The sequence below is a fragment of the Eleutherodactylus coqui genome, chromosome 1 (assembly GCF_035609145.1).
Source record: "Eleutherodactylus coqui strain aEleCoq1 chromosome 1, aEleCoq1.hap1, whole genome shotgun sequence".
Taxonomy (NCBI): domain Eukaryota; kingdom Metazoa; phylum Chordata; class Amphibia; order Anura; family Eleutherodactylidae; genus Eleutherodactylus; species Eleutherodactylus coqui.
Window position 1 is genome coordinate 272,135,841 of NC_089837.1, and position 23,420 is coordinate 272,159,260.

A 23,420-nucleotide genomic window follows, 5' to 3' on the forward strand; every position below is an offset into this window, starting at 1 on the left:
AGGTAAGCATCATGCATTTAAATGGAATGCATTTGCTTAGTCTTTCAGCAGCTGAACGATGGAATTTAAGTGAACAAAAATTAATCGTTCAAACGACAGTGCATGATGGCCGCTTTTACATTTCGCTCATTTTCGGCATTTGGACAAATTGAGTGATAATCGTTGCGTGTAAAAGGGCATTCAATGAATTAAAGAACACAATCAGATAAAAGAAAAATCAGCCAGATACTTTCATAGTGTGACTGGCAGATTTTTTAAATTTAAATCTAGTAAATAAATATAAAAGCAGTAATACAGGTCACTTAATTTACGTTACTTTACCCCCTTGAGAATCGATACAAATGGATGTACTGGCCAATGGTGTGGATTGCAGTTTAGATTCTTTTCCTGCTGATCTCACTAAATTGTGGCCTTTAAGACACAAGTAAATACAGAAAGTATAAGGAATACAAAATTAATGTATACGTAACCATATACAACCTATAATTCTATTTTAACAGCAGCACATTTTTATGGGGCAAGAAAATATCCCTGCTGATATACATTGCTGAAAAAAACAAGAAGGGAACACTTTAGCATTCAATAACATATTAGCTATTCTGAATCATTTTAACCAGTTTTGGTGCAAATTAAAGTGGTAATAGGTAACTGAAGGGGCAAGAGCAAGACAACCACCAAAAAAGGAAAGGATTTTGAAGGTGGTTGACAGACACAATTCTGAGCTTAATATGGCAGTCAAAGTGGTCACTAATATGACCACAATTTTGCATACCCTGACAAAAGCAATAGCGGTAAGTCAAAAGCAAAAAAAAATGTCAAAGATGCTATACGAAGTTTGCAGGATGAAAATGATGGATTGGTTAAAAATGATGAAGGCCAAACTTTTAAATTCTCATTTTATATGCATTTTCTCTCAGAAAGTAGTTGGATCAACCACCTTGTGCTATTGAAGGAATAAACGAATGCAGGCTATCTATAAGAAGAGATGTGGGGTTATTCCATGCCAACTGGCCCAATTTGGGAGAGCATCCCTGCTCTACCACCTTAAATTTTGCTGAAAGTTTTACATAGTGTTTATACACCACCTTCATCCCACTATTTTAACTGAATTTTTCCTATCAAGTGGAAAGACACCAACATGAAACAAAAGGAACAGATACATTAAAACATGTTTTTTCTAACGGAACAAAGCAAAATAACTTTTTTTTTACCAATTTAAAATAGTATGTATGCAAAAAACAAGCCAGTTTAACAGAGCTTTGGTAGGCGCTTTTACTACTCCAAATTCCAGCTTATTTAAGCTATTTAAGTTATAGGTTCCTCAACTTGCGAACAATTTTGTCACTACAACATTTACCAGCCACTTTGGGCCTTATTAGCCACCAAGCCAGTAAAAACCTTGTAAAATTGTCAAATTCTACACAAATTTTGACCAAATGAAGTGTTTCAGGGAGTTAGCTTCCTTAGATCAAAAACAGTAGCGACACAAACTCCAAGCGACTTCTGTGAGGGGAGGGAGTTACTTTTATGCAAATGCTCTGGTGCCTCAACTAAGCTATACACCAAGCTGAAACTTTGCAGAACTAAATACAGCTGGTATATGAACATTATGTAAAAATTTTAGCAAAGTTGAAGGTGGTCGAGCAGGGACCATTAGTCCACTTAACATGGAATGACCCTATGGTGAGGGAACACTTTGCCAACAAATAATTCAAGTTTCCAGGTTCAGATGACTTACATCCTAGGGTTACTAAAGGAAGAAGCAGAGCTAAAAGCCAGTATCTCTGAAAATTCCTGGAGAACAGGAGAAGTCGCAGAAGATTGGAAAAGGCCAAATGTTGTCCCTAACTTCAAAAAAAAGTAAAGAAGGTGGATCCAGGAAACTACAGGCCTGTGAGCCTGACTTCTATACCAGGAAAGATCTTTGAATAAATTATTAAACAGCATGTATGCAAGTACTTGGATGAAAATGGAGTAATTAACCAGAGCAAGCATGGTTTTGTAACAAACAAGTCATGCCAGACGAATCTAATTTCCTTATATGACAGAATCATGGACTGGGTTGATCAGGGAAATGCGGTAGTTAGATATAGTACTTTAATAAAAGTTTGGTAATTTTATCAATAAGAATGGTATGAGATGCATTTGACAAATATGAGATTGACAAGGCAACTGTTAGGTGGATTCATAACTGGCTGAGTGATCGTACTCAAAGAACAGTCATAAATGGCTGCACATCCAAGTGACAAAATGTATCAAGTGGGGTACCACAAGGCTCTGTTCTAGGCCCAGTGCTCTTCAACATTTTAAGAAACTATCTGGAGGAGGGAATTTATGGGAAACTGATCAAATTTGCTGACGGCACAAAGCTAGGAGAAGAGTTACCAAGATGGTGAGCGGTCTGCAAATCATGTCCTATGAGGACTGGTTAAAGGTTCTGGGAATGTTTAGCTTGTAAAAAAGGCGGCTGAGAGGAGATTTAATAGCAGTCTATAAATATCTGAAGGGCTGTCACAGTGCAGAGGGATCAACCCTATTCTCATTTGCACAAGGAAAGACTAGAAGCAATGGGATGAAACTGAAAGGGAGGAGACACAAATTAGATATTCCAAAAAACTTTCTGACAGTGAGGGTGATCAAGGAGTGGAACAGGTCATCATGGGAGGTGGCGAGTTCTCCTTCAATGGAAGTGTTTAAACAAAGGCTGGACAAATATCTGTCTATGATGATTTAGTGAATCCTGCACTGAGTAAGGGGTTGGACCAAATGACCATGGAGGTCCCTTCTAACTCTACCATTCTGTGATTCTATGATTCTTCTATGCCCATATTTAGAAATAACAAATTTGTTGTAGGTTTTTGGTGCAGATTCTGCAACAAACACCTACTAGAATTTAAAGTCCAGTTCATGTAAACTGAATATTTAAAACCATGTGGATTAAAGATCATACCGCACATTTTCAAATCCACAGAATTGCCATAAACTGCGCCCATTGCACTGCAAAGCGTGAAGTTTGCAGTAAAATCCAGTTTTAACCGGATGCACACAAATCAGCATATATCTGCTTTGAAAAAAATTAAGGGAATTTTTAAATTGCACTTTGGATCTCGAACTAAAGATTCAAGTTGAAAGTCTTTTTTTCTTAGAAATTGTGTAATTTGTTGAGAATAAAGGACATATCAACACTTATCAAGCAATTTCAGGGCTGGATTCCATATGCACCCAGAAATCGTTTGCTTCCATTTTATCACGGCAACTTATAACATGACTCAGTAGTGTGTATGCTGCTTGTATGAGGGGCTGCTGATTAGACTTTGGCTTTACCCAGAAAGAAACGAGATAGGTAGATGAAACTTTACATTTATTCCATATACTCTCCCCTGATGTTAACACACTTCTTACATCGGTATTCCAAGTTCTGTAAGCTTTGCAAAAAGGATTTCGGTAGTGCCTCAAACCAGTCATCCGTAGCAGCCATGTAACATTCGTTACCATAGAAACAAAAAAAGAACACAAAGCCAAAGAATTATCAGCAGCCCCTCGTATGCACTCCCTACAATGTCTGGGCTTGCTCCTGATAAGACAGCAGATGGCATCCTGGGGAGAATCTCTTTCCAGACCTGGTTCAATGAATTGTTGATCTCCTGGACAGTTTGTAGTGCTACTTGGTGGACAGTTTGTAGTGCTAATGCACGGATACAAAGTGTCCCAGAGGTTCTTAATTGTATTCAGGTCTTGAGAACATGAAGAATAGTCAATGCCATTAATGCCTTCATCATCCAGGAACTGTCAACATACTCTGGTCGCATGAAACCAGGCATTGTCCTGAACCAGTGTAAGGTCTTTCAAAGATTTAGAGCTTTTCACCTTGGTACCTAGCAGTAAGGGTATCATTGTCAATGTTTGTTTGACCCTCCAAGGATATGCCTTCCAAGACCAGAGACCCACTGCCAAACCAGTCGTGCAGGAGGATTATGCTGGCAGCATAACTTACATCAAGACGTCTCCAGACTTATTTACGTCTGTCACATGTGCTTGGAATGATCCTGCTATCTTCTGTGAAGAGAATAGTGGACCTGTCAATTCTGGTATTCTCTGGTGAACATTAAATGATCTGTTCGGTTTAGTGTTGTGAGCACAGACCCATCTACAGGACGCTTGTCCAACTTGCCGCCACCCTTATGGAGTCTATTTCTAACAGTTTGATCAGAAACATGCAGACCAGTAGCCTACTAGAGGTCCTTCTGTAGGGCTTTTGCAGTGCCGCTGCTGTTCTTCCCTGCATAAAGGAGCAAATACTGGTCCTGATGCTGGGTTGATGCCCTCCTGCGGCCCTGTCCAACTCTCTTCGTCTAACGGGCTTTTGTTCTGGTATCTGCTGCCTGTTCCTAAGACTGTGTTGGGTGACAAAGCAAACCTTGTGATGCGACCTGTGGATTTGTCATACTGGCAGAGCATGACTTATCAGTCTGCAAGTACCACCTCATACCACTAATAGTGACAAGGATGTTTGCAAAACACTAAACTAGAGAATAATTAGTCAAGAAGAATAAAGAGAAAGTCATTGCAGGGCTTAAAAAGTGTTAGAATCAAATGTTAAAATTTTCGCCAAATTTAGGTACTTATTAATATTCTAATAAATAAGTCCTGCTGTATGCAATGCCTGGAGCTTTCTTCTCCTTCTAAATCCCCCTTTTATTTTTTTTTTACAGCCAATATTAGGTAGCCATATATTAGCTACATTAAAGGGGTTGTCTCATGAAAGCATTTGGGGTTATGCACTTCTGTATGGCCATATTAATGCACTTTGTAATATACATCGTGCATTAATTATGAGCCATACAGAAGTTATTCACTTACCTGTTCCGTTGCTGGCGTCCTCGTCGCCATGGATCCGTCTAAAATCGCCTCTTCTGGCGATTTTAGACGCGCTTGCGCTGTGCGGTCTTCTCTCTTCTGAATGGGGCCGCTCGTGCCGGAGAGCTGCTCCTCGTAGCTCCGCCCCGTCACGTGTGCCGATTCCAGCCAATCAGGAGGCTGGAATCGGCAATGGACCGCACAGTGAAGATCCCGGCGGCCATCTTACTAAGGTAAGTAAGAAGAAGGAAGAAGTCGCCGCAGCGCGGGGATTCGGGTAAGTACTACCCGTTTTTTTTTTTTTAACACATGCATCGGGTTTGTCTCGCGCCGAACGGGGGGCCTATTGAATAAAAAAAAAAACCTGTTTCGGCGTGAGACAACCCCTTTAAACTATACTACGACTGCGAAGTACCAAAATAAAACTACTATAATACTGCCCTCAATGCACAAAAATGAAATTAATATAATTGCTTATTAATATACTGCTCCCTATGTACAAGAATGTAACTATATAACTATTATACTGCCCCTATTTACAAAAATAATTCCATCCAGAGATACCCCCCTCACAGTATAATTAGGTTTCACATTTACCTCCCTGTAGTATAATTCCATCCCGCATCCAGTATAATTAGGTGCACAGGCTCCCCCGTCCCACTCCCAAGTATAATTATATGCACAGCCTTCCCTCCCACCAGTATAATGAAATTCACAGGCTTAAGATCCATTTACATGCAACGATAATCACTCAGAATTCGCTCAAACAACAGTATGAGTGATCATCTTTGCATAACTCTAAGTAGCTAATTAGCTACTTAAGATTTAATGCAGGTGAAGCTGAATACCGTCGCCATAGCTCCGTGAACAAAGCAGCTGCTTTGTATATGCAAACAGCTGCATTGTTCTCAGAGCTTTCAACTAGTGTCCCTAGAATTGCCAGTAGGATACCAGCTGAAAGAATGTTATCAGTGCCGCCCGCTGAGAAATTGCTAGAAATCACCGATGAATGAAAGGTGCGTGAACAGTATATGATGGATGCGCGTTTAGATGCAACGATTATCGCTCCAAAGATGGCTTTTGGAGAGAATTTTGATCGATAATCGTTGTCTAAATGGACCTTTAGGCTGTGTTCACACATTGCATATTGTGTTTTTTTAATTGCGGAAAAAAATTTCATGTGTGAACGCAGCCTTACCCACCCACCAATGCCTGATGGCCAGCAGTACGAATGGAGTTAGGACTACTCCTAACTCCATTTGTACTGCTGGCCATCAGGCAATAGTCTACTCACCTCACCCACTCCCACTAAGTAATCGCATATTGCAGCTATGCTGAGCGTGGTTTACATTACATACTAGTAGGCAGCAGATTTTTCCTCCATCTTTCTGTTGACTTATGTTCAGTCTGTGATCTATTAGTATACTCAAGTCTTTTTCATATGTACTGCTGCTTAACCAAATTCCTCCAATTCTGTATGTTTTTTTTTTACATTTTACTTGCCCAGATGTAAGACTTTAAATTTCTCCTTGTTCAATGCCATTCTGTTAATCGACGCTCAGTGTTCAAGCTTTTGTAGATCTTTTTAAATACTCTCTCTTTCTCTAGGGTTAGCTATCCCTCCTAGCTTTGTGTCATCAGCAAATCTGATCAATTTCCTATAAATTCCCCCCTTCAGATAGTTTATAAAAATGTTGAACAACACTGGGCCTAGAACAGAGCCTTGTGTTACCCCACTTGATCCTTTCTTCCTCTTACATGGGCAGGCATTTACTACTACTCTGAGTATGATCACTTAGCCAGTTGTGAATCCACCTAACAGTTGTCTTGTCAATCCCATATTTGGTCATTTTTTCAATAAGTGTGGTATGAGATACTTTGTCAAATGTTTTACTAAAAGTCAAGATATACTATACCACCGCATTTGCCTGATGAACTCACTCGGTGATTCTGTCATAAAAGGAAATTAGATTTGTCTGGCATGACTTGTTTGTTACAAAACCATGCTATGCTGGCTCTGGTTAATTACTCCTTTTTTTCCCAAGTATTTGCATGCATGCTGTTTAATAATTTGTTCAAAGATGTTTTCCGGTATAGAAGTCAGGCTCACAGGCCTGTAGTTTCCTGGATCCACCTTCTTCCCTTTTCTAAAGATAGGGACAACATTTGGCCTTTTCCAACCTTCTGGGACTTCTGTTCTCCAGGAATTTTCAAAGATTATGGCAAGTGGTTCAGCAATTACTTCTGTGGCTTCCTTTAGTATCCTAGGATGTAATTCATCTGGACCTTGAGACTTGAATTCATTGAAGTTAGCTAAGTGTTTCCTCACCATTTCTCTGCTTACAGATAGCCTGCATTCTTTTATTCCCCGAATAGCACAGGGAAGATCAGTAGTTGTTCCTTCTACTTTCTGAGAGAAAACAGATACAAAACAGGAATTTAAAAGTTCGGCCTTCTCAACATCATTTTTAACAAATTCACCATTTTCATCCTGTAAACATCCTATAGTATCTTTGACTTTTCATTTGCTTTTGACATACCCCAAAATCCTTTTTTATTGCTTTTTGCCTCTGTTGCATGCCTCAATTCATTATTAGCTTTTCTGACATTTGCCCCACAATTTCTGCAGACCGCATTATGTTCTTCTTTAGATATTCCCCCCTCTTCCCATTTGCTAAACATAATTAATAAACAAGATGTTTTACCTGGATCACTACTTGCTCTGCAATGCAATTAATCAGCACAGATAGCACAGTTATGCACTTGTGCATTCATGCCTATATCATGATGATAATTTGGCTCAAGTTAAAATGCTGTTAAAAAATAAATTGCCGCAAATAAACTGAAAATGCTTATATGTACAAATATGTGAAAACAGCTGTCTTAGGGCTCTTTCACACAAGCGTAGCCACAGCGCAAACCAAAAATCACGTAGATAACACACAAATCTGCTGTTTAGCTTTGCTAAACAGACTCCCCCTTTCTTGCCCCTCTCGGCAAGCGAAGGTGGCGGGAACTAGTGTGCTAAGCTCCTGCCCCTTCTCTGCCCATTTATGGCTGCCAGCAATGCGAGGAGGTGGGAGCTTAGTAACTATCTCCCGCCTCTTCCCCTCCCATTGCAAACATCCAGCAAGGGGCAGAGAGAAGGAGGGAAGGGAGTTAGAGTTTAGCAGACACACTGCTAAACTCATCTCCCCCATCCCTTTTCGTATTCCGGCCAGGAATCTAGTTCCTGAACCATCTTTCCTGGCTGGCGCAAAAGCGCCTGGCCGAATGTGCCATCTTCGCCAGCGGAGGGCTTTTACACCACGGGAATACATCTCCATCTGAACTGATGCATTGTAAAGCAATGCATCAACTGGGCAGCGCTTATGGGCTGGGCGTGAAAGCGCGGCCAATATACGCTCGTGTGAATGAAGCCTTACCCTGTATAAGTGAAGCTATCTGCTGGCTCTTTTGAGACGGCAATTCCTGCACAATGTCAAGCGCCGTCATTCCTTTATTGTCCGTTATGTTGACATCAATTCCTGTCATGAGAAACGAGTTTACATAAAAAGCATATATAAAGCTGGTGAAAACTTATACCTCATAAAAGAAAAACTTTGTGAAAAAAACAAGAAAAAATAATGAAGATTAGCAGTACAGCAAAGAACCTCTTCAAATTATAGTACTGCTGTTCTTAAGTCCCAGATTCACAAATCTATGGACATAAAGCTTTCATGAGCCTTTCAAAACATACGTAAAAGTTAAATTTGGGGAAAAGAGCATTTACGTTTGCAGATAGAGATAATTGTGTCCAATTTTTTTTTTGTTTCACTGTGTATGCACATGTTTGACCAATGATAAATAATAGGAATCAGAAATATAACATAGTAACGTAGTATGTAAGGCTGAATGAAGACAATGTCTATCTAGTTCAGCTTGTTTATCCTCCTATGTTGTTGATCCAGAGGAAGGCAAAAAAAAAACAAAAGACAGGAGCCAATTAGCCCTTTTGGGGGATGGATTTTGCCATCACCACGTCCTCAGACAGAGAGTTCCAGTGTCTCACTGCTCTTACAGTAAAAAAAACCACCTTCTGTGTTGGTGATGAAACCCACTTTCTTCTAGACGTAGCGGATGCCTTCTTGTTACTGTCGCAGTCCAGGGTATAAACAGATCGTGGGAGAGATCCTTGTATTTTCCCCTCATGTATTTATACATAGTTATTTGATCGCCTCTTAGCCGCCTTTTTTCCAGGGTAAATAATCCCAATTTGGTCAGCCTCTCTGGGTATTCCAGTTACTTCATTCCATGTATTCGGAATCAGATGCTTAAGGCTGCGTTCACATGGGACGGAATTGCTACGCGGACTTACCGTGCGGCAATTCCGCCTGCGGCTCCTAATGCCGGGATTAGCCAGCCATGTGGACGAGATTTTGCAAAAATCTTGTCCACACAGGCGGACAATCCGTTGCAGCATAGCCGGGCGGAAACGAACATGCGGCGCGGAATTCAATTCTGTTGCATGTCAATTCTTTTTTTCCGCTACGGCCTCACTCCTCTCTATGGGGAGAGAAAGCTGCATCGGAATGTCGGCGGCCAAACCGCTCCAAAACCCGCTGTAAAACTTCATAGGGTTTTGAAGCTGCGGCTCTTCCATGGAAATCTCACGATTTGTGTGTGCGGCCAAGTCACGAGATTTCAGTCTTGTGAGAACGCAGCCTAAAGCTTTTTTCACACAGCGTTTTTCACTATTCTATGGCTTTCAGTTTCGGGGTTTCATCTGAATTGCCAAAAACTGTATTCATTATCAACTCTGACCGAGTCAATTGCGGCAGTCGGGACTTACAGAAACAGCAGAGTGGAAATTGTTATGCTGTTTCCGTAACTCCCACTGACATCAATGGGAATTAAATGGACACAGTAATCCATTCGATCCCCATAAAGTAAGCTATGGGGTTCAAATGTGGGAGTACAGGAAGCTGTGTTTCATATATATCAAGTGGCATGTTCCATCATGGTGTCCCCGTGAAGTCAGTGCATGCCTGCAAGTTAGCTTTTTCTGCACTCGCATCTCCCTCCCATTCATCTCTATGAGAAGTATGTGTGCAGAAAGTCACGCTGGTGGTGAGAGCTGAAGTCGCGGCGGCACAGTGTTGGAACAGGGCATCTGGTAATTATGGAAGATACCTCCATGGATACCCCACTACAGCACCTTTGAGCGCCATAACTTAGTTTATGGTGCTCAAAGGTGAGGATTGTGTCCGTTTAAGGAAATAGTATAGTACAGTAAGCTACTCGCTTTACATAAGCCAGGAGTCTTATTAAGTCCAAACCACCACCAGCACCACATTCATCAGGGCTGGGGAGATAACAAGACAGGTGAAGGTTCAAAAATGGAAAATAAAAAAAAAAAAACCCTTAATGATGCTGGTCTTTTCCCCCCACTTTCTATTCAAAGTGCAGTTAAATGAAAAAAAACACAAACGAATTCCGCCATCTTTCAGTTCGTTTTGTCTCTACAGTGCACAAACTGCAACAAAAATAAAATAACTTTATTCTTTGGGTCAGTATGATTACTATGATACCATACATATAGTTTGTTTGAAGAAAATAAATGTAGTACAAAAAAAAAAAGACATTTAATTTTTTTTAAATTTTCTGCCGCCATATTCTGAGCGCAATAACTTATTTATTTTTCCATCGACAAAGTTGTGCCAGGGCTCATGGAATACATAAGTCTTTTTGATCGCTTTTTATTTCATTTTTCCTTGGAGACAGGTTGACCAAAAAAGTGCATTTCTGGTGTTCTATTAGTTTATTTTTTTTCTGGCAACGTTCATCGTGCAGGATAAATAATGCATTACTTCGATAGTTTGGACTTTTACGGACGCGGCTATACCAAATATGTATTTTTGTTAATTTTATTTTTTAATTTTCAGAGGGGACAAGAACTTGCGATGCTTTGATTGCTCCTGCAGTATTATGTAATGCCATAGCACGATATATCATAATGTGATCAGGCAGGCAGTCTATCAAGCCACCCCACGGAAATGATGCCTTGATAGGCATTCTACAGGACAGCCATGGGGCCTTTCAGAAGGCCCCCCAGCTGCCATGACACCTGGATGTCCCCCTGCGATGTCATCGCGGGGGGCCGTGCAATATTCAGGGGATTTAAATGCCACTGTCAAAATTGACAGCAGCATTTAATGCAGTTAACAGTTTCAATCGGACGTTGGGCTCATCAGAGCTGTTGCCGCCAGGTGTCTACTGTAAGAAACAGCTGCGCGATCTCCCTTCATACATACCCTAACGCTGCAGGACATGACTGTACATCCTTTAGCGTTAAGGGGTTAATGAGTCAGAGACATAGATACCTCTGTTTCACATGGTCATCTTTACTTTGCTCATTTTTTAAAGTACTAAACAGTATAGCAAAATAATGATTTCAATTATGCTCTCTCTGACACATTAAAGTCTACAGTTCTGTTCAGTGTTTCATCTAAATAGCAGTTTCTGTGATTCAACCAGAACACCAAGACATACAGCCATAGTATACTGAAAAATGTTGTGTGAAAGAATCCCAACATTTGGACAAATATCTGTCAGGTATGATTAAGTGAAAACTACACTGAGCAGGGGGTCAGACCAGATGACCCTGGAGGCCTTCCAACTCTACTATTCTATGATTCTATAACACTCTACTACAATTCAAAATCTACATCAGATGGCGAAGCTCTGAAAGAAGCATGACATCGTGATCACTGTAGATTTTAACTATCCAGACATTTGTTGGGAAACTCTCCGGTAAAAGTAATGAATCCAAGAAATTCTTATCCGCTCTTGCTGACAACTTTATCTTCCAAAAGGTAGAGGAGAAAACAAGGGGATGTGCTATCTTGGACCTAATTCTTACCAATAGGGAGGGAATGGTTGAGGAAGTAAGGGTGGCTGGGACCTTAAGAGGCGGTGATCATGCTATCCTTGAATTCTGAATGGAAAGGGGAGGAAGACATGAGATAATTCAGACCTCAAGTTTGGATTTCAGAAAGGCAAATTTTAATGGTCTCAGAAAGAGGGTAGGAAGAATTTGGATGTTCTTAAGGACAGAAATGTCCAATAAGATTGGGAAATATTGGGAAATGAGATTCCCAAAGCACAATCATTAACAAACCCTAAAAGAAGGAAGAATGGGTAGCATCTAGAGACCAAGATGGATGAATACAGACAGAACTTGCACACATCATAAAGATTTAGAACATGAAAAGAGGGGGGAACATCTAAAGAAGAATATAATGCGGTCTGCAGAAACTGTAGGGCATGTTCTCTCAGAAAGTAGATGCAACAGCAACTGACCTTCCCTGTGCTATTGGGGGAATAAAAGAATGCAGTCTATCTATAAACAGAGAAATGGTGAGGGAACACTTAGCTAACTTAAATGAATTCAAGTCTTAAGGTCCAGATGAATTACATCCTAGGATACTAAAGGAAGCAGCAGAAGTAATTGCTGAGCCACTCGCCATAATCTTTGAAAATTCCTGGAGAATAGGAGAAGTCTCAGAAGATTGGAAAAGGGCAAATGTTGTCCCCATCTTCAAAAAAAAAAATGAAGAAGGTGGATCCAGAAAACTATAGGCCCTTGAGCCTGACTTCTATACCGGGAAAGATCTTTGAACAAATTATCAAACCGTATGTATGCAAGTACTTGGATAAAAATTGAGTAATTAACCAGAGCCAGCATGTGTTTGTAACAAACAAGTCATGCCAGACGAATCTAATTTCCTTTTATGAAAGAATCACCGACTGGGTTGATGAGGCAAATGCAGTGGATATAGTATATCTTGACTACAGTAAAACATTTGACAAAGTATCTCATGTCATATGTGAGAAGGTGACCGGCAAAGTGCTGGAGGGCAGATATATTTCGCCTAGGATGCTCTCCTATGAGGCTTTGAGGAGCACTTGGGCAGATACGTGCCACCGAGCAGCCTGGGCTCGGTGGAGGAAGCCGGCAGTCGGGTGTCAGTAACATTAAGTTACTGACACGTTGTAGTGTGTAAGTGGCTCCAAGCCGCATAATCCGGGCCGGCTTTTCCTGGAGTGGTCAAAGCGAAGGGTGGGATGGCCACTCCCACGTACCAGGTGAGGCTGGTACCAGGCCTTATAAAGCCTGGGCCTACAGGGCCTAGAGGAGAGCTGAGACCTTTGCAGGTCTGAGAGTCCTGGCTGGCTGTGCGCAGATACCATTTGGTTACCAGTGTGTAGACAGGGATGCTCCATGTTTAGTAAGTGCTCAGACGAGCAGGATTTACTTTCTGTTGGCCTGAAGTAAAGGCCTGTATTTTGCTTTGTTTGCTTGAAAATAAACCCAGGCGAAGCCTGGACTAAAGACTTTATCCCAAGTGTCACTGTCTCTGACTGCTTATGCCCAGGTTGCTACCGATCCTAAACGCTAATCCCTCACATATGGTGTTTGGATGCGGGCAGCGGTCTTAAAGAGACATACACCAATTAATGGACATTTTGCTGCAGCAGCTGGAGAACCGTTGCTAAGGGCAACCGTCCAACTGAGATTGACGGGAGAGTGCTGTAACCGTCATGTCCTGGGTGAAAGCTGCAACGGCGCAGCAACCAGACACGGCCAAGATGGAAGAACTGATAAAGCAGCTGGTGCAAGTTAACGTGCAGCAACAGCAAGCGTTGGCCCAGCAGCAACAAGTGACAGCGACCCAGCAAAAGGTCCATGAGGAGGCCATGAGAGCTCAGGCCGAGACTAATGCTCTCCTGGCGCAAAGTGTGCAGAGGTCGTCTGGTTCGCTCCCCACCACCCGTACCGCAGTACAGGCGGCCTTACAAAAGATGACGGCCACCGATGACATCGAGGCCTATCTGGCAGTCTTTGAGAGAGTGGCCGAGAGGGAGAAATTACCAGCGCCTCAGTGGGCTGAGGTAGTAGCGCCTTTCCTGACAGGAGAACCCCAAAAGGCCTATTTTGACCTCGGTGAGCAGGATGCCAAGGACTACAATAAGCTCAAAGGTGAGATCCTGGCACGCTTGGGTGTGGACACCCATGTGCGGGCCCGACGCGTACACGCCTGGACTTTCACGGACGACCTACCAGCTCGCTCCCAGATGTACGACCTGTTCCACCTGGTGAGAAAGTGGCTGCAACCAGAGGAGTCGTCCCCGGCGGAGATCGTACAAAAAGTGGTTCTGGACAAGTTCATCCGCTCGTTGCCCCCCGCAATTCAGCGCTGGGTGGGACAAGGGGGTCCCCAGGATGTGGACCAACTCGTGAGCCTTGTCGAGAGGTATAAAGCCACGGAGGACTTACTGCAAGCCGTGCCTCCTCAACGTTCCAACCCCGGGAACAGCAAGTCGGCCGGAACACCTGGTAAGACTGTTCCGTATGTAAGGGGTGTCAAAAGTGTCCCAAGGGGAGGCGGCTCAGAGGGGGATCGTTTGGGGCAGAGGAGGAGCCCCAAATGGACATTCGGGTCCCGGGTAGAACCCCAAGGGGACCGGGGCCCCATACTGTGTTGGCGCTGTCGTGAGCCCGGGCATATTGCCCCCAACTGTCCACTTACCGTGGAACCAATGGACTGACTCTGCCCGGCGGAGGTCGATGTTCGCACGGCCAGTATGTTCTGCAGAGACTGCGTCAGAGACTGATCGACCATTATGTCACATAAAGGTGAATGACTTTGCGGTGACAGCTCTACTGGACTCAGGGAGCTTTGTTACGCTGGTGCATTCCAGCTTGGTCGATCCCACAACTGTCACCGGCCGTCGCATGGAGATGGTGTGTGTGCATGGGGACACCAAGGAGTATCCTATTGCCCTTGTAAGATGTGAGACTCCGTGTGGACTTGCCACCCATGAGGTGGGCGTCGTAAAATCCTTAATGCACACCGTGATCCTCGGGAGAGACTTTCCCCTATTTTGGGACTTGTGGCGACACCGAGGGTCGTCTGCAATAAGGTTCATGATAATGCAAATGTGTATGATGTGTGTCCAGAACCGTTTGACCCTGAGGGTACGGTTCCAGCAGTAGGGGTGACCCAAGAGAATGGGGATAACTTTCCCTTAACAGTATTGGCGGGTGAGACGGAGGTACAGGATGAAGTAGTTGCTATGCCTGACTTAGAGGTCTCACGTGCCAATTTCGGAACTGAGCAGCTCCGAGACCCCACCTTAGTAAAAGCCAGGGAAAATGTTAAAGTGATAAATGGGGAACCTCAATTTCCAGGGGCTGATACTGTGTTTCCACACCTGGCAGTCAACCAAGAATTGTTGTATCAGGTTGACAAGGTCCGAGGGGAGGTTGTGGAACAGCTGGTGGTACCTCAGTCCTATCATAGGATGGTCTTAGACCTGGCGCACAAGCATGTGCTGGGAGGTCATCTCGGGAGCGAAAAGACTAGGGAACGCATCCTTCAACGTTTTTTTTGGCCTGGGGTACATGGTGATGTAAAACGTTACTGTGAGTCGTGCCCGGAGTGTCAAATAACAGCTCCTATGCCCCATTACCGGAACCCCTTAGTGCCCTTGCCCATCATAGAGGTGCCGTTTGAGCGGATCGCTATGGACCTAGTTGGGCCCTTGGTAAAATCTGCCCGGGGTCACCAACATATATTAGTGGTTGTAGACTATGCCACCCGTTACCCCGAAGCCGTTCCTTTACGCAATACGTCATCCAAGGGTATTGCAAAGGAACTACTTCACATGTTCTCCCGCACGGGCATACCAAAAGAGATCCTGACGGACCAAGGAACCCCCTTTATGTCAAAGGTCATGAAGGAATTGTGTAAGCTGCTGAATATTAAGCACTTACGGACGTCTGTGTACCACCCACAGACGGATGGTCTGGTTGAGAGATTTAATAAGACCCTAAAAAGCATGCTAAAAAAGGTAGTCAATAAGGATGGGAAGGACTGTGACTGTCTGCTGCCATATTTAATGTTCTCAGTCCGTGAAGTCCCACAATCCTCCACTGGGTTCTCTCCCTTTGAATTAGTTTATGGTAGACATCCACGGGGGCTCCTTGATATAGCCAAGGAGACCTGGGAGCACGAGTCCACCCCTTACAGAAGTGTTATTGAACACATCTCGGTCATGCCCATTGTTAGAGAACATTTACAGCAGGCTCAAGAAGCCCAAAGCCGGGTATATAACCGGTCCGCCAAGGTGAGAACCTTCAACCCTGGGGATCGGGTACTAGTGTTGGTGCCCACCCTAGAAAGTAAATTCCTAACAAAATGGCAAGGGCCCTATGAAATAATTGAGAAAGTCGGAGAGGTAAATTATAAGGTATACCAGCCAGGTAGGCGGAAACCAGAACAGTTGTACCATGTAAACCTAATTAAGCCATGGAAGGACAGAGAAGCCCTGACTGCAGTGAGCACCCCCCCATGGTGAGGTCCCAGAGGTGTGTGTATCAGGGTCCCTGTCCAAGTCCCAACAGCAAGAGTCTAGGGAATTTATACGACGTAATGCGGATGTGTTCTCCGATATACCAGGGCGTACTGGTGTCATAAAACACGACATTATAACTGAACCAGGGGTAAAGGTTCAGTTGAAACCATACAGGGTTCCAGAAGCCCGCAGGCGAGCCATCTCAGAGGAGGTCAAGAAAATGCTAGACCTCGGAGTAATTGAGGAGTCGAAAAGCGAATGGTCCAGCCCTATCGTGCTGATACCAAAACCTGATGGCTCTCTGCTCTTCTGTAACGACTTCCGGAAGCTAAATGACGTGTCAAAATTTGACGCATACCCAATGCCGAGCGTCGACGAGTTAATTGAGAGACTGGGTCATGCCAGGTACTTTTCCACTCTCGACCTTACTAAAGGCTACTGGCAGGTTCCCCTTACAGAGAGCGCGAAAGAAAAGACTGCGTTTGCCACACCAGAATTGTTGTTTCAGTACATCTGCCTACCCTTCGGTTTGCATGGAGCCCTAGCAACCTTCCAAAGATTGATGGATATCATACTCAAACCCCATCGTCAATATGCATCAGCATATTTAGATGATATCATCATCTTTAGCGAAGACTGGGACAGCCATCTACCCAAGGTACGGGCAGTACTGAACTCCCTTAGAAAAGCAGGGCTCACAGCAAACCCAAAGAAGTGCACCATGGGTCTTGAAGAAGCACGATACCTGGGGTATATAATAGGTAGGGGCATTATAAAACCCCAGGTCAATAAAGTTGAAGCCGTTCAGGACTGGCCACAACCCACAACTAAAAAGCAGGCGAGAGCCTTTTTAGGCATTGTAGGGTACTATAGGCGGTTCGTGCAAAACTTTGCTAGCATAGCAGCGCCCCTAACAGACTTGACCAAGAACAGTAAGTCAGTCATGGTCAAGTGGAACCCTGATGCAGAAAAGGCGTTCCAAGAGTTAAAACGGGCACTCTGTAGACGTCCAGTATTGGTCACACCCAATTTTAAAAGGGAATTTATTGTCCAAACAGACGCGTCCGACGTGGGACTGGGAGCAGTTCTGTCCCAAGAAGTAGAGGGAGAGGAACATCCTGTGATTTATCTGAGCAGGAAGCTCACGCCACCAGAGAAAAATTACAGTATAGTTGAGCAGGAGTGCCTAGCCATCAAGTGGGCCCTTGAATCCCTAAAATACTACCGTCTAGGTCGGCACTTCAGGCTGATCACAGACCACTCTCCCTTAACCTGGATGTCACAGGCAAAAGAAAGAAACGTCAGAGTCACTAGGTGGTTCCTGACACTACAAAACTTCAGTTTTTCGGTAGAACACAGGGCCGGAAAGCTACAGGGCAATGCCGATGCCTTATCAAGGACGCATTGCATGGCGGCTAAAGGTGTCCGACCCCACAGGCTCGAACAGAGGGGGAGGGTATGTGAGAAGGTGACCGGCAAAGTGCTGGAGGGCAGATATATTTTGCCTAGGATGCTCTCCTATGAGGCTTTGGGGAGCACTTGGGCAGATACGTGCCACCGAGCAGCCTGGGCTCGGTGGAGGAAGCCGGCAGTCGGGTGTCAGTAACATTAAGTTACTGACACGTTGTAGTGTGTAAGTGGCTCCAATCCGCATAATCCAGGCCGGCTTTTCCTGGAGTGGTCAAAGCGAAGGGTGCTCCATGTTTAGTAAGTGCTCAGACGAGCAGGATTTACTTTCTGTTGGCCTGAAGTAAAGGCCTGTATTTTGCTTTGTTTGCTTGAAAATAAACCCAGGCGAAGCCTGGACTAAAGACTTTATCCCAAGTGTCACTGTCTCTGACTGCTTATGCCCAGGTTGCTACCGATCCTAAACGCTAATCCCTCACACATACTTATTGAAAAAAATGACCAAACTGACAAGGCAACTGTTAGGTGGATTCACAACTGGCTGAGTGATCGTACTCAGAGTGGTCATAAATGGCTGCACATTCAACTGGAAGAATGTATCAAGTGGGGTACTACAAGGCTCCGTCCTAAGCCCAGTGTTGTTCAACATTATATATGATCTGGAGGAGGGAATTGATGAGAAACTGATCAAATTTGCCGACGACACAAAGCTAGGGGGGATAGCTAACACTAGGCAAGAGAGTATTCAAAAAGATCTAGAAAAGCTTGAACAGTGGGTGGCGACTAACAGAAGGGTATTTAACAAGGAAAAATGCAAAGTCCTACATCTGGTCAAGAAAAGTGGGAAAAAAAGCATATACAGTATGGGAGAAATTAGGCTAAGGTATAATAATAGATCATAGACTAAACACGAGTCAACAATGTGATGCAGCAGGTAAAAATGCAAACACAGTTCTGGTATGTTTTAAGAGAAGCATAGAGTCTAGATCACGTGAGGTAAATATATTCCCCTCTACTGTTCCTTAGTCAGACCTCATCTGGAATACTGTCAAGTTCTGGGCACCCCACTTTTAAAAATATATAGACAAACTGGAGCAAGTTCAGAGAAGAGTTACTAAGATGGTGAGCTGTCTGCAAATCATGTCCTATTAGGAATGGTTAAAAGATCTGGGAATGTTTAGCTTGCAAAAAAAAAGGCTGACAAGGCACTTAATAGCGGTCTACAAATATCTGAAGGGCTGTCACAGTGCAGAGGGATCAGCCCTATTCTCATTTGCTCAAAGAAAGACTAGAAGCAATGGGATAAAACTGAAAGGGAGGAAACATAGATTAGATATTAGAAAAAAAATTTCTGACAGTGAGGTTGATCAATGAGTGGAACAGGTTACCATGGGAGGTGGCGAGTTCTGCTTCAATGGAAGTGTTCAAACAAAGGCTGGACAAATATCTGTCTGGGATAATTTGGTGAATCCTGCACTGAGCAGGGGGTTGGACCAGATGACCCTGGAGGTCCCTTTCAACTCTACCATTCTATGACTCTATGCTCTTATGAATAATTGAGAAATATATTTCATCTGGAAATAGATACACAATCATCCTTCTGTCATACAAAACATAAGTGCGGTGGACTCACATTTTCAGTGTAGTTTAAGAGAGCAGCCACATGTTCACTGCTTTATTTTTAAATAAATCAAACCACCCAAGGAAATATATAGATTAATTAACAAATTCTTACTAATCCTTTTTAAATTCTGTGTATTTACTCCGGATTTTAAGCAGATAAATAGAAAGCAGAAAAATGCATAGTACATATAGATTACTTATCCATGTAAATGAATGACCTGCATCTAGAAGCATTTGAACGACATCGGCCTTTCCAAATAATGCAGCTTCATGTAATGCACTTCCTTGTTCTGTCTGAGAGAATAAAAAGTAGTAACAGCAGTGTTACTGGCCAAATATTGACAACTTTAATATATTTATTAATTTAACTGTAAAAGTAAAAAACATTCGATACCGTGTAGTTGATATCCATAGCTGCATCCAGCAGAACTCTGACAACTGCTCGGTGCCCATTGCGAGCTGCCAGATGAAGAGGGGCGTGTTTCCGTGTGTGACAGCTCAGTAAGTTAGGGTGAGCATTCAGAAGGAGCTTCACTACTTCCAAACGTCCATACAGTGCTGCCAAGTCAAGAGGTGTCTCCATCCTGTGGTTTCGCATTGTAGGGTCAGTCAGTTCCTCCAGCAACACACGAACCACCTCAGTATGTCCATATTGCGCAGCACAGTGCAGAGCTGTCTCATTATCATTATTCTGTGTGACAATACATTTATAGGTTACTTAAACCACACTTGTAACGAGTTTTAAAGCATACTTGACTTTTCCAAATAAGCCTCTGTGTGCACATGAAGAACAAACACTTCATCTTTTTTCTCCTGTGCAAGCTGTATTTGTGGAGCCAGAGCCAGAGGACATAACCTATTCCTTTGCACTTTAAATAGATTTTCCAGCCTAAAAACATTCTTTTAGGTTACGTTACTTGCATTTAGTTATCACACTGGCTATTAAAGTAACTCAAAGGTGTTTTAAAAGTTAGTGACTACTTAAGGGATAACATACAGTTTAATAGTACATGATCTAAAAAAAAAGCCTAAGGGCAATATTGGTGCGGATTCTTACTTGAAAATCAGCTGATGAACCCTAGCCAATGGCGGCTACCTGCAGTCACAGCGCTTGAGCTGAGCGCCAGCGGCTTCTGGCAAAAATCCACAGTAGTAGGTCCTTCAGCTCTTGAGCCAATTGGAAGCTAGCGGTGTGAGACGGGTGTTCCTCCTGTCAAACCCCTAGCTTCTGGTGGCGGCAAGATGCAAGAATATCCACTAGCAGTGCCACCTATTGGTAGGCAGCATTCCTGAAAGTTAACATCCCACTTTTTAAAAAATCCTTATAACAATGACAGGAAATTGTAAGCCAAAGCCATAAAAACCATGCACAGACAGCTGTTTCAGGGCAATTACCCCTCTTCAGTGTGCAACGAGTTTCTGGCTTGGCTAGTCAAACACCTATAGATGTGGGTCAGGAAGGTTATAGTTTCTCCTTAAGGAGAGCACCTAGAAGGTGTGTAAGGAAACGTCTCCTCACACACTTTTTAGGTTGCTCTCCTTAAGGAGAAACTATACCTTTTCTGACTGTTGAGGTTCAAAAATGGACAATTTAGAGGTGTATTCCAGAAACAACCCAGCACTGGTTATGTCAGTGCCACAGATTTTGAATTAAGCAGTAGGGTGCATGCTTGACCTCCGCTTCATTCAACTCCTACATGCCGCAGTCTTGTGTTTGGGAGTGTGAGGGGGGAAACCTAGGGCCCCCCGTTCTAGCAATCGTTTAAAGAGGTCTAAATGGTCTGGTTCCCTGAAATTCTAGCATTTATCACCTATCCAAGCAAAGCACCAACATAAGCTGATATAACAGGCTTTTCACCTTAAAGGGGTTGTCCCGCGGCAGCAAGTGGGGTTATACACTTCTGTATGGCCATATTAATGCACTTTGTAATATACATCGTGCATTAAATATGAGCCATACAGAAGTTATACACTTACCTCCTCCGATGCTGGCGGCTCCGTCTCCATGGCGCCGACTAAAGCTGCCTTCTCCTTCCATTAGATGGGCTTGCGCTGTCTGGTCTTCTGCTCTGTTGAATGGGGCGGCTCCGGTGTGCTCGCGCCGCACATGTCTTTTGCGCATGCGCAGACCAGCTCTCCGGCGCGAGCACAGAGAGCAGAAGACCGGACAGCCAAGCGCGTCTAGTGGAAGGAGAAGGCAGCTTTAGTCGGCGCCATGGAGACGGGGACGCCAGCACCGGAGGAGGTAAGTGTGCAACTTCTGTATGGCTCATACAGAAGTGTATAACCCCACTTGCTGCCGCGGGACAACCCCTTTAAAGGCACAAGAATGAATGTGTCTAGACAGGCAGCAAGCTAAGATCATGACAAGGAGAAATTGAAATATAAAATGCACAAATAAAGTTGCCTCACATTTCATATACAGTGAACAAGGCTTTACATAAGTGCACACAACGTCCTTTCTACAAGTTTCTACAAGTAAACTGTATTTACTAATACAGTACTACTGATAGTGATAATTTTTTGCACAGCTCAACAACAAAATGCCTGTTAGAATTATAGCCCAGTCAATTTATACATCAAACCTTACAAAAGGGTCATGTAGATCTAAGTTTTTACATGTTGTTAGGACCTAAGCCAATAGCAAGATCCCAAGTTTGCAGGTTTCAAAAGAGCTGTGTGAGCTATGCAATACCCAAAAAGCAGCAAAAGTTTCATAATAGTTAAACTTTTTGCTCAATATCTCCTAAAGTATGCGTCCAAAAGAAAAAGCCTTTAAAACAGATTAAATTTGCTAAAATTTGAGCCCTCCCCTAGCTTCGTACGTCCAGTGTTTTACGAGATACAGCTCTTCAAAAATTGGGCATTTGTTCCGAAAAGTAAAACATTTTCATTTTAGTCATATATCTTGTCAAATATAGTAAATAATACTCATCCAATGAAGGCAGTCATAGTTAATGAATTTGAAATACATTTAGCTTTAAATGAGGTGCCTACCTTATGTAACATAGTATGTAAGGCTGAATGAAGACAATGTCCATCTAGTCCAGCCTGTCTATCCTCCTGTGTTGATCCAGAGGAAGGCAAAAAACCCCAAGGGCAGAAGCCAGATAGCCCTTTTGGGGAAAAAATTCCTTCCCGACTCCCTAATGGCAATCAGACTGTTCCCTGGATCAACCCCTAATAGTTCCTACCTTCCTATATACCCAGATTGACACTTAACCTAAGATTTATATCTTGTAATATCCTTCTTCTCCAGAAAGACATCAAGTCCCCTTTTAAACTCCTCTATGGATTTTGCCGTTACCACTTCCTCCGGTAGAGAGTTCCACAGTCTAACTGCTCTTACAGTAAAGAATCCACTTCTATGTTGGTGATGAAACCTACTTTCCTCTAATCGTAGCGGATGTCCTCTTGTTACCGTCATGGTCCTGGGTGTAAACAGATCACGGGAGAGATCCTTGTATTGTCCCCTCATGTACTTATACGTGGTTATTTGGTCGCCTCTTAACCTTCTTTTTTCTAGAGTAAATAGTCCCAATTTGGATAGCCTCTCTGGGTATTCCAGTCCCATCATTCCATGTATTAGTTTAGTTGCTCTTCTTTGAATCCCCTCAAGCACTGTGACATCTGTCTGACAATGTGAAATATAAAGTATGGAAAAAATCTTTTGGGCTTCATTGTGACAATGAGACTTGCCAGATCCTAAGAGCTAAATTCAAAACTGAAAGGAAATGGTCCCACATCAAAGCTGCGGGTTCAATATTTTCAGATGTCTATGTCTCATGAAGCGCTTCATCCAGGCAGAGCGGATGGGTGATTCGAAGCTTCACCTGGACACTGCCCATAAAATGCTACCATTCTTTCATTCAGCTGGTCACTTGTTCTACACAAAGAATGCACATTTATTCCGGCAAGATATTATTGCTACAGAACAGCAAATAGATCAAACTGAGTTTGACATTTTTACAAAAGGAGGTTTCACAATTCGACGATCTGATAGGTCTTGGTCTGGCCTGTGGTCAGATTTAACCATGTGACCCTCAAGCAGGAGCTGATGAGGTCAATGAAAAGCTACAGAGGATTGACACAAGGGCGGGGACTCTCCAGCAGTGTGCTCGCACGGTGAACCG

At 43.3% G+C, this 23,420-nt stretch overlaps 1 protein-coding gene across 1 annotated transcript in view; it reads right to left on the reverse strand.

The window, feature by feature from the left end:
• ANKS1A (ankyrin repeat and sterile alpha motif domain containing 1A) overlaps positions 1–23,420 on the reverse strand; it is a 357,683-nt gene that overhangs the window by 199,826 nt on the left and 134,437 nt on the right. The window contains exons 4-7 of the mRNA XM_066582735.1: positions 19,682–19,978; positions 19,506–19,581; positions 8,283–8,384; positions 322–411 (exon numbers count right to left, since the gene is read on the reverse strand). Coding sequence (XP_066438832.1) covers positions 322–411; positions 8,283–8,384; positions 19,506–19,581; positions 19,682–19,978 — 565 coding nt within the window. The remainder of the gene's footprint in view (positions 1–321; positions 412–8,282; positions 8,385–19,505; positions 19,582–19,681; positions 19,979–23,420) is intronic.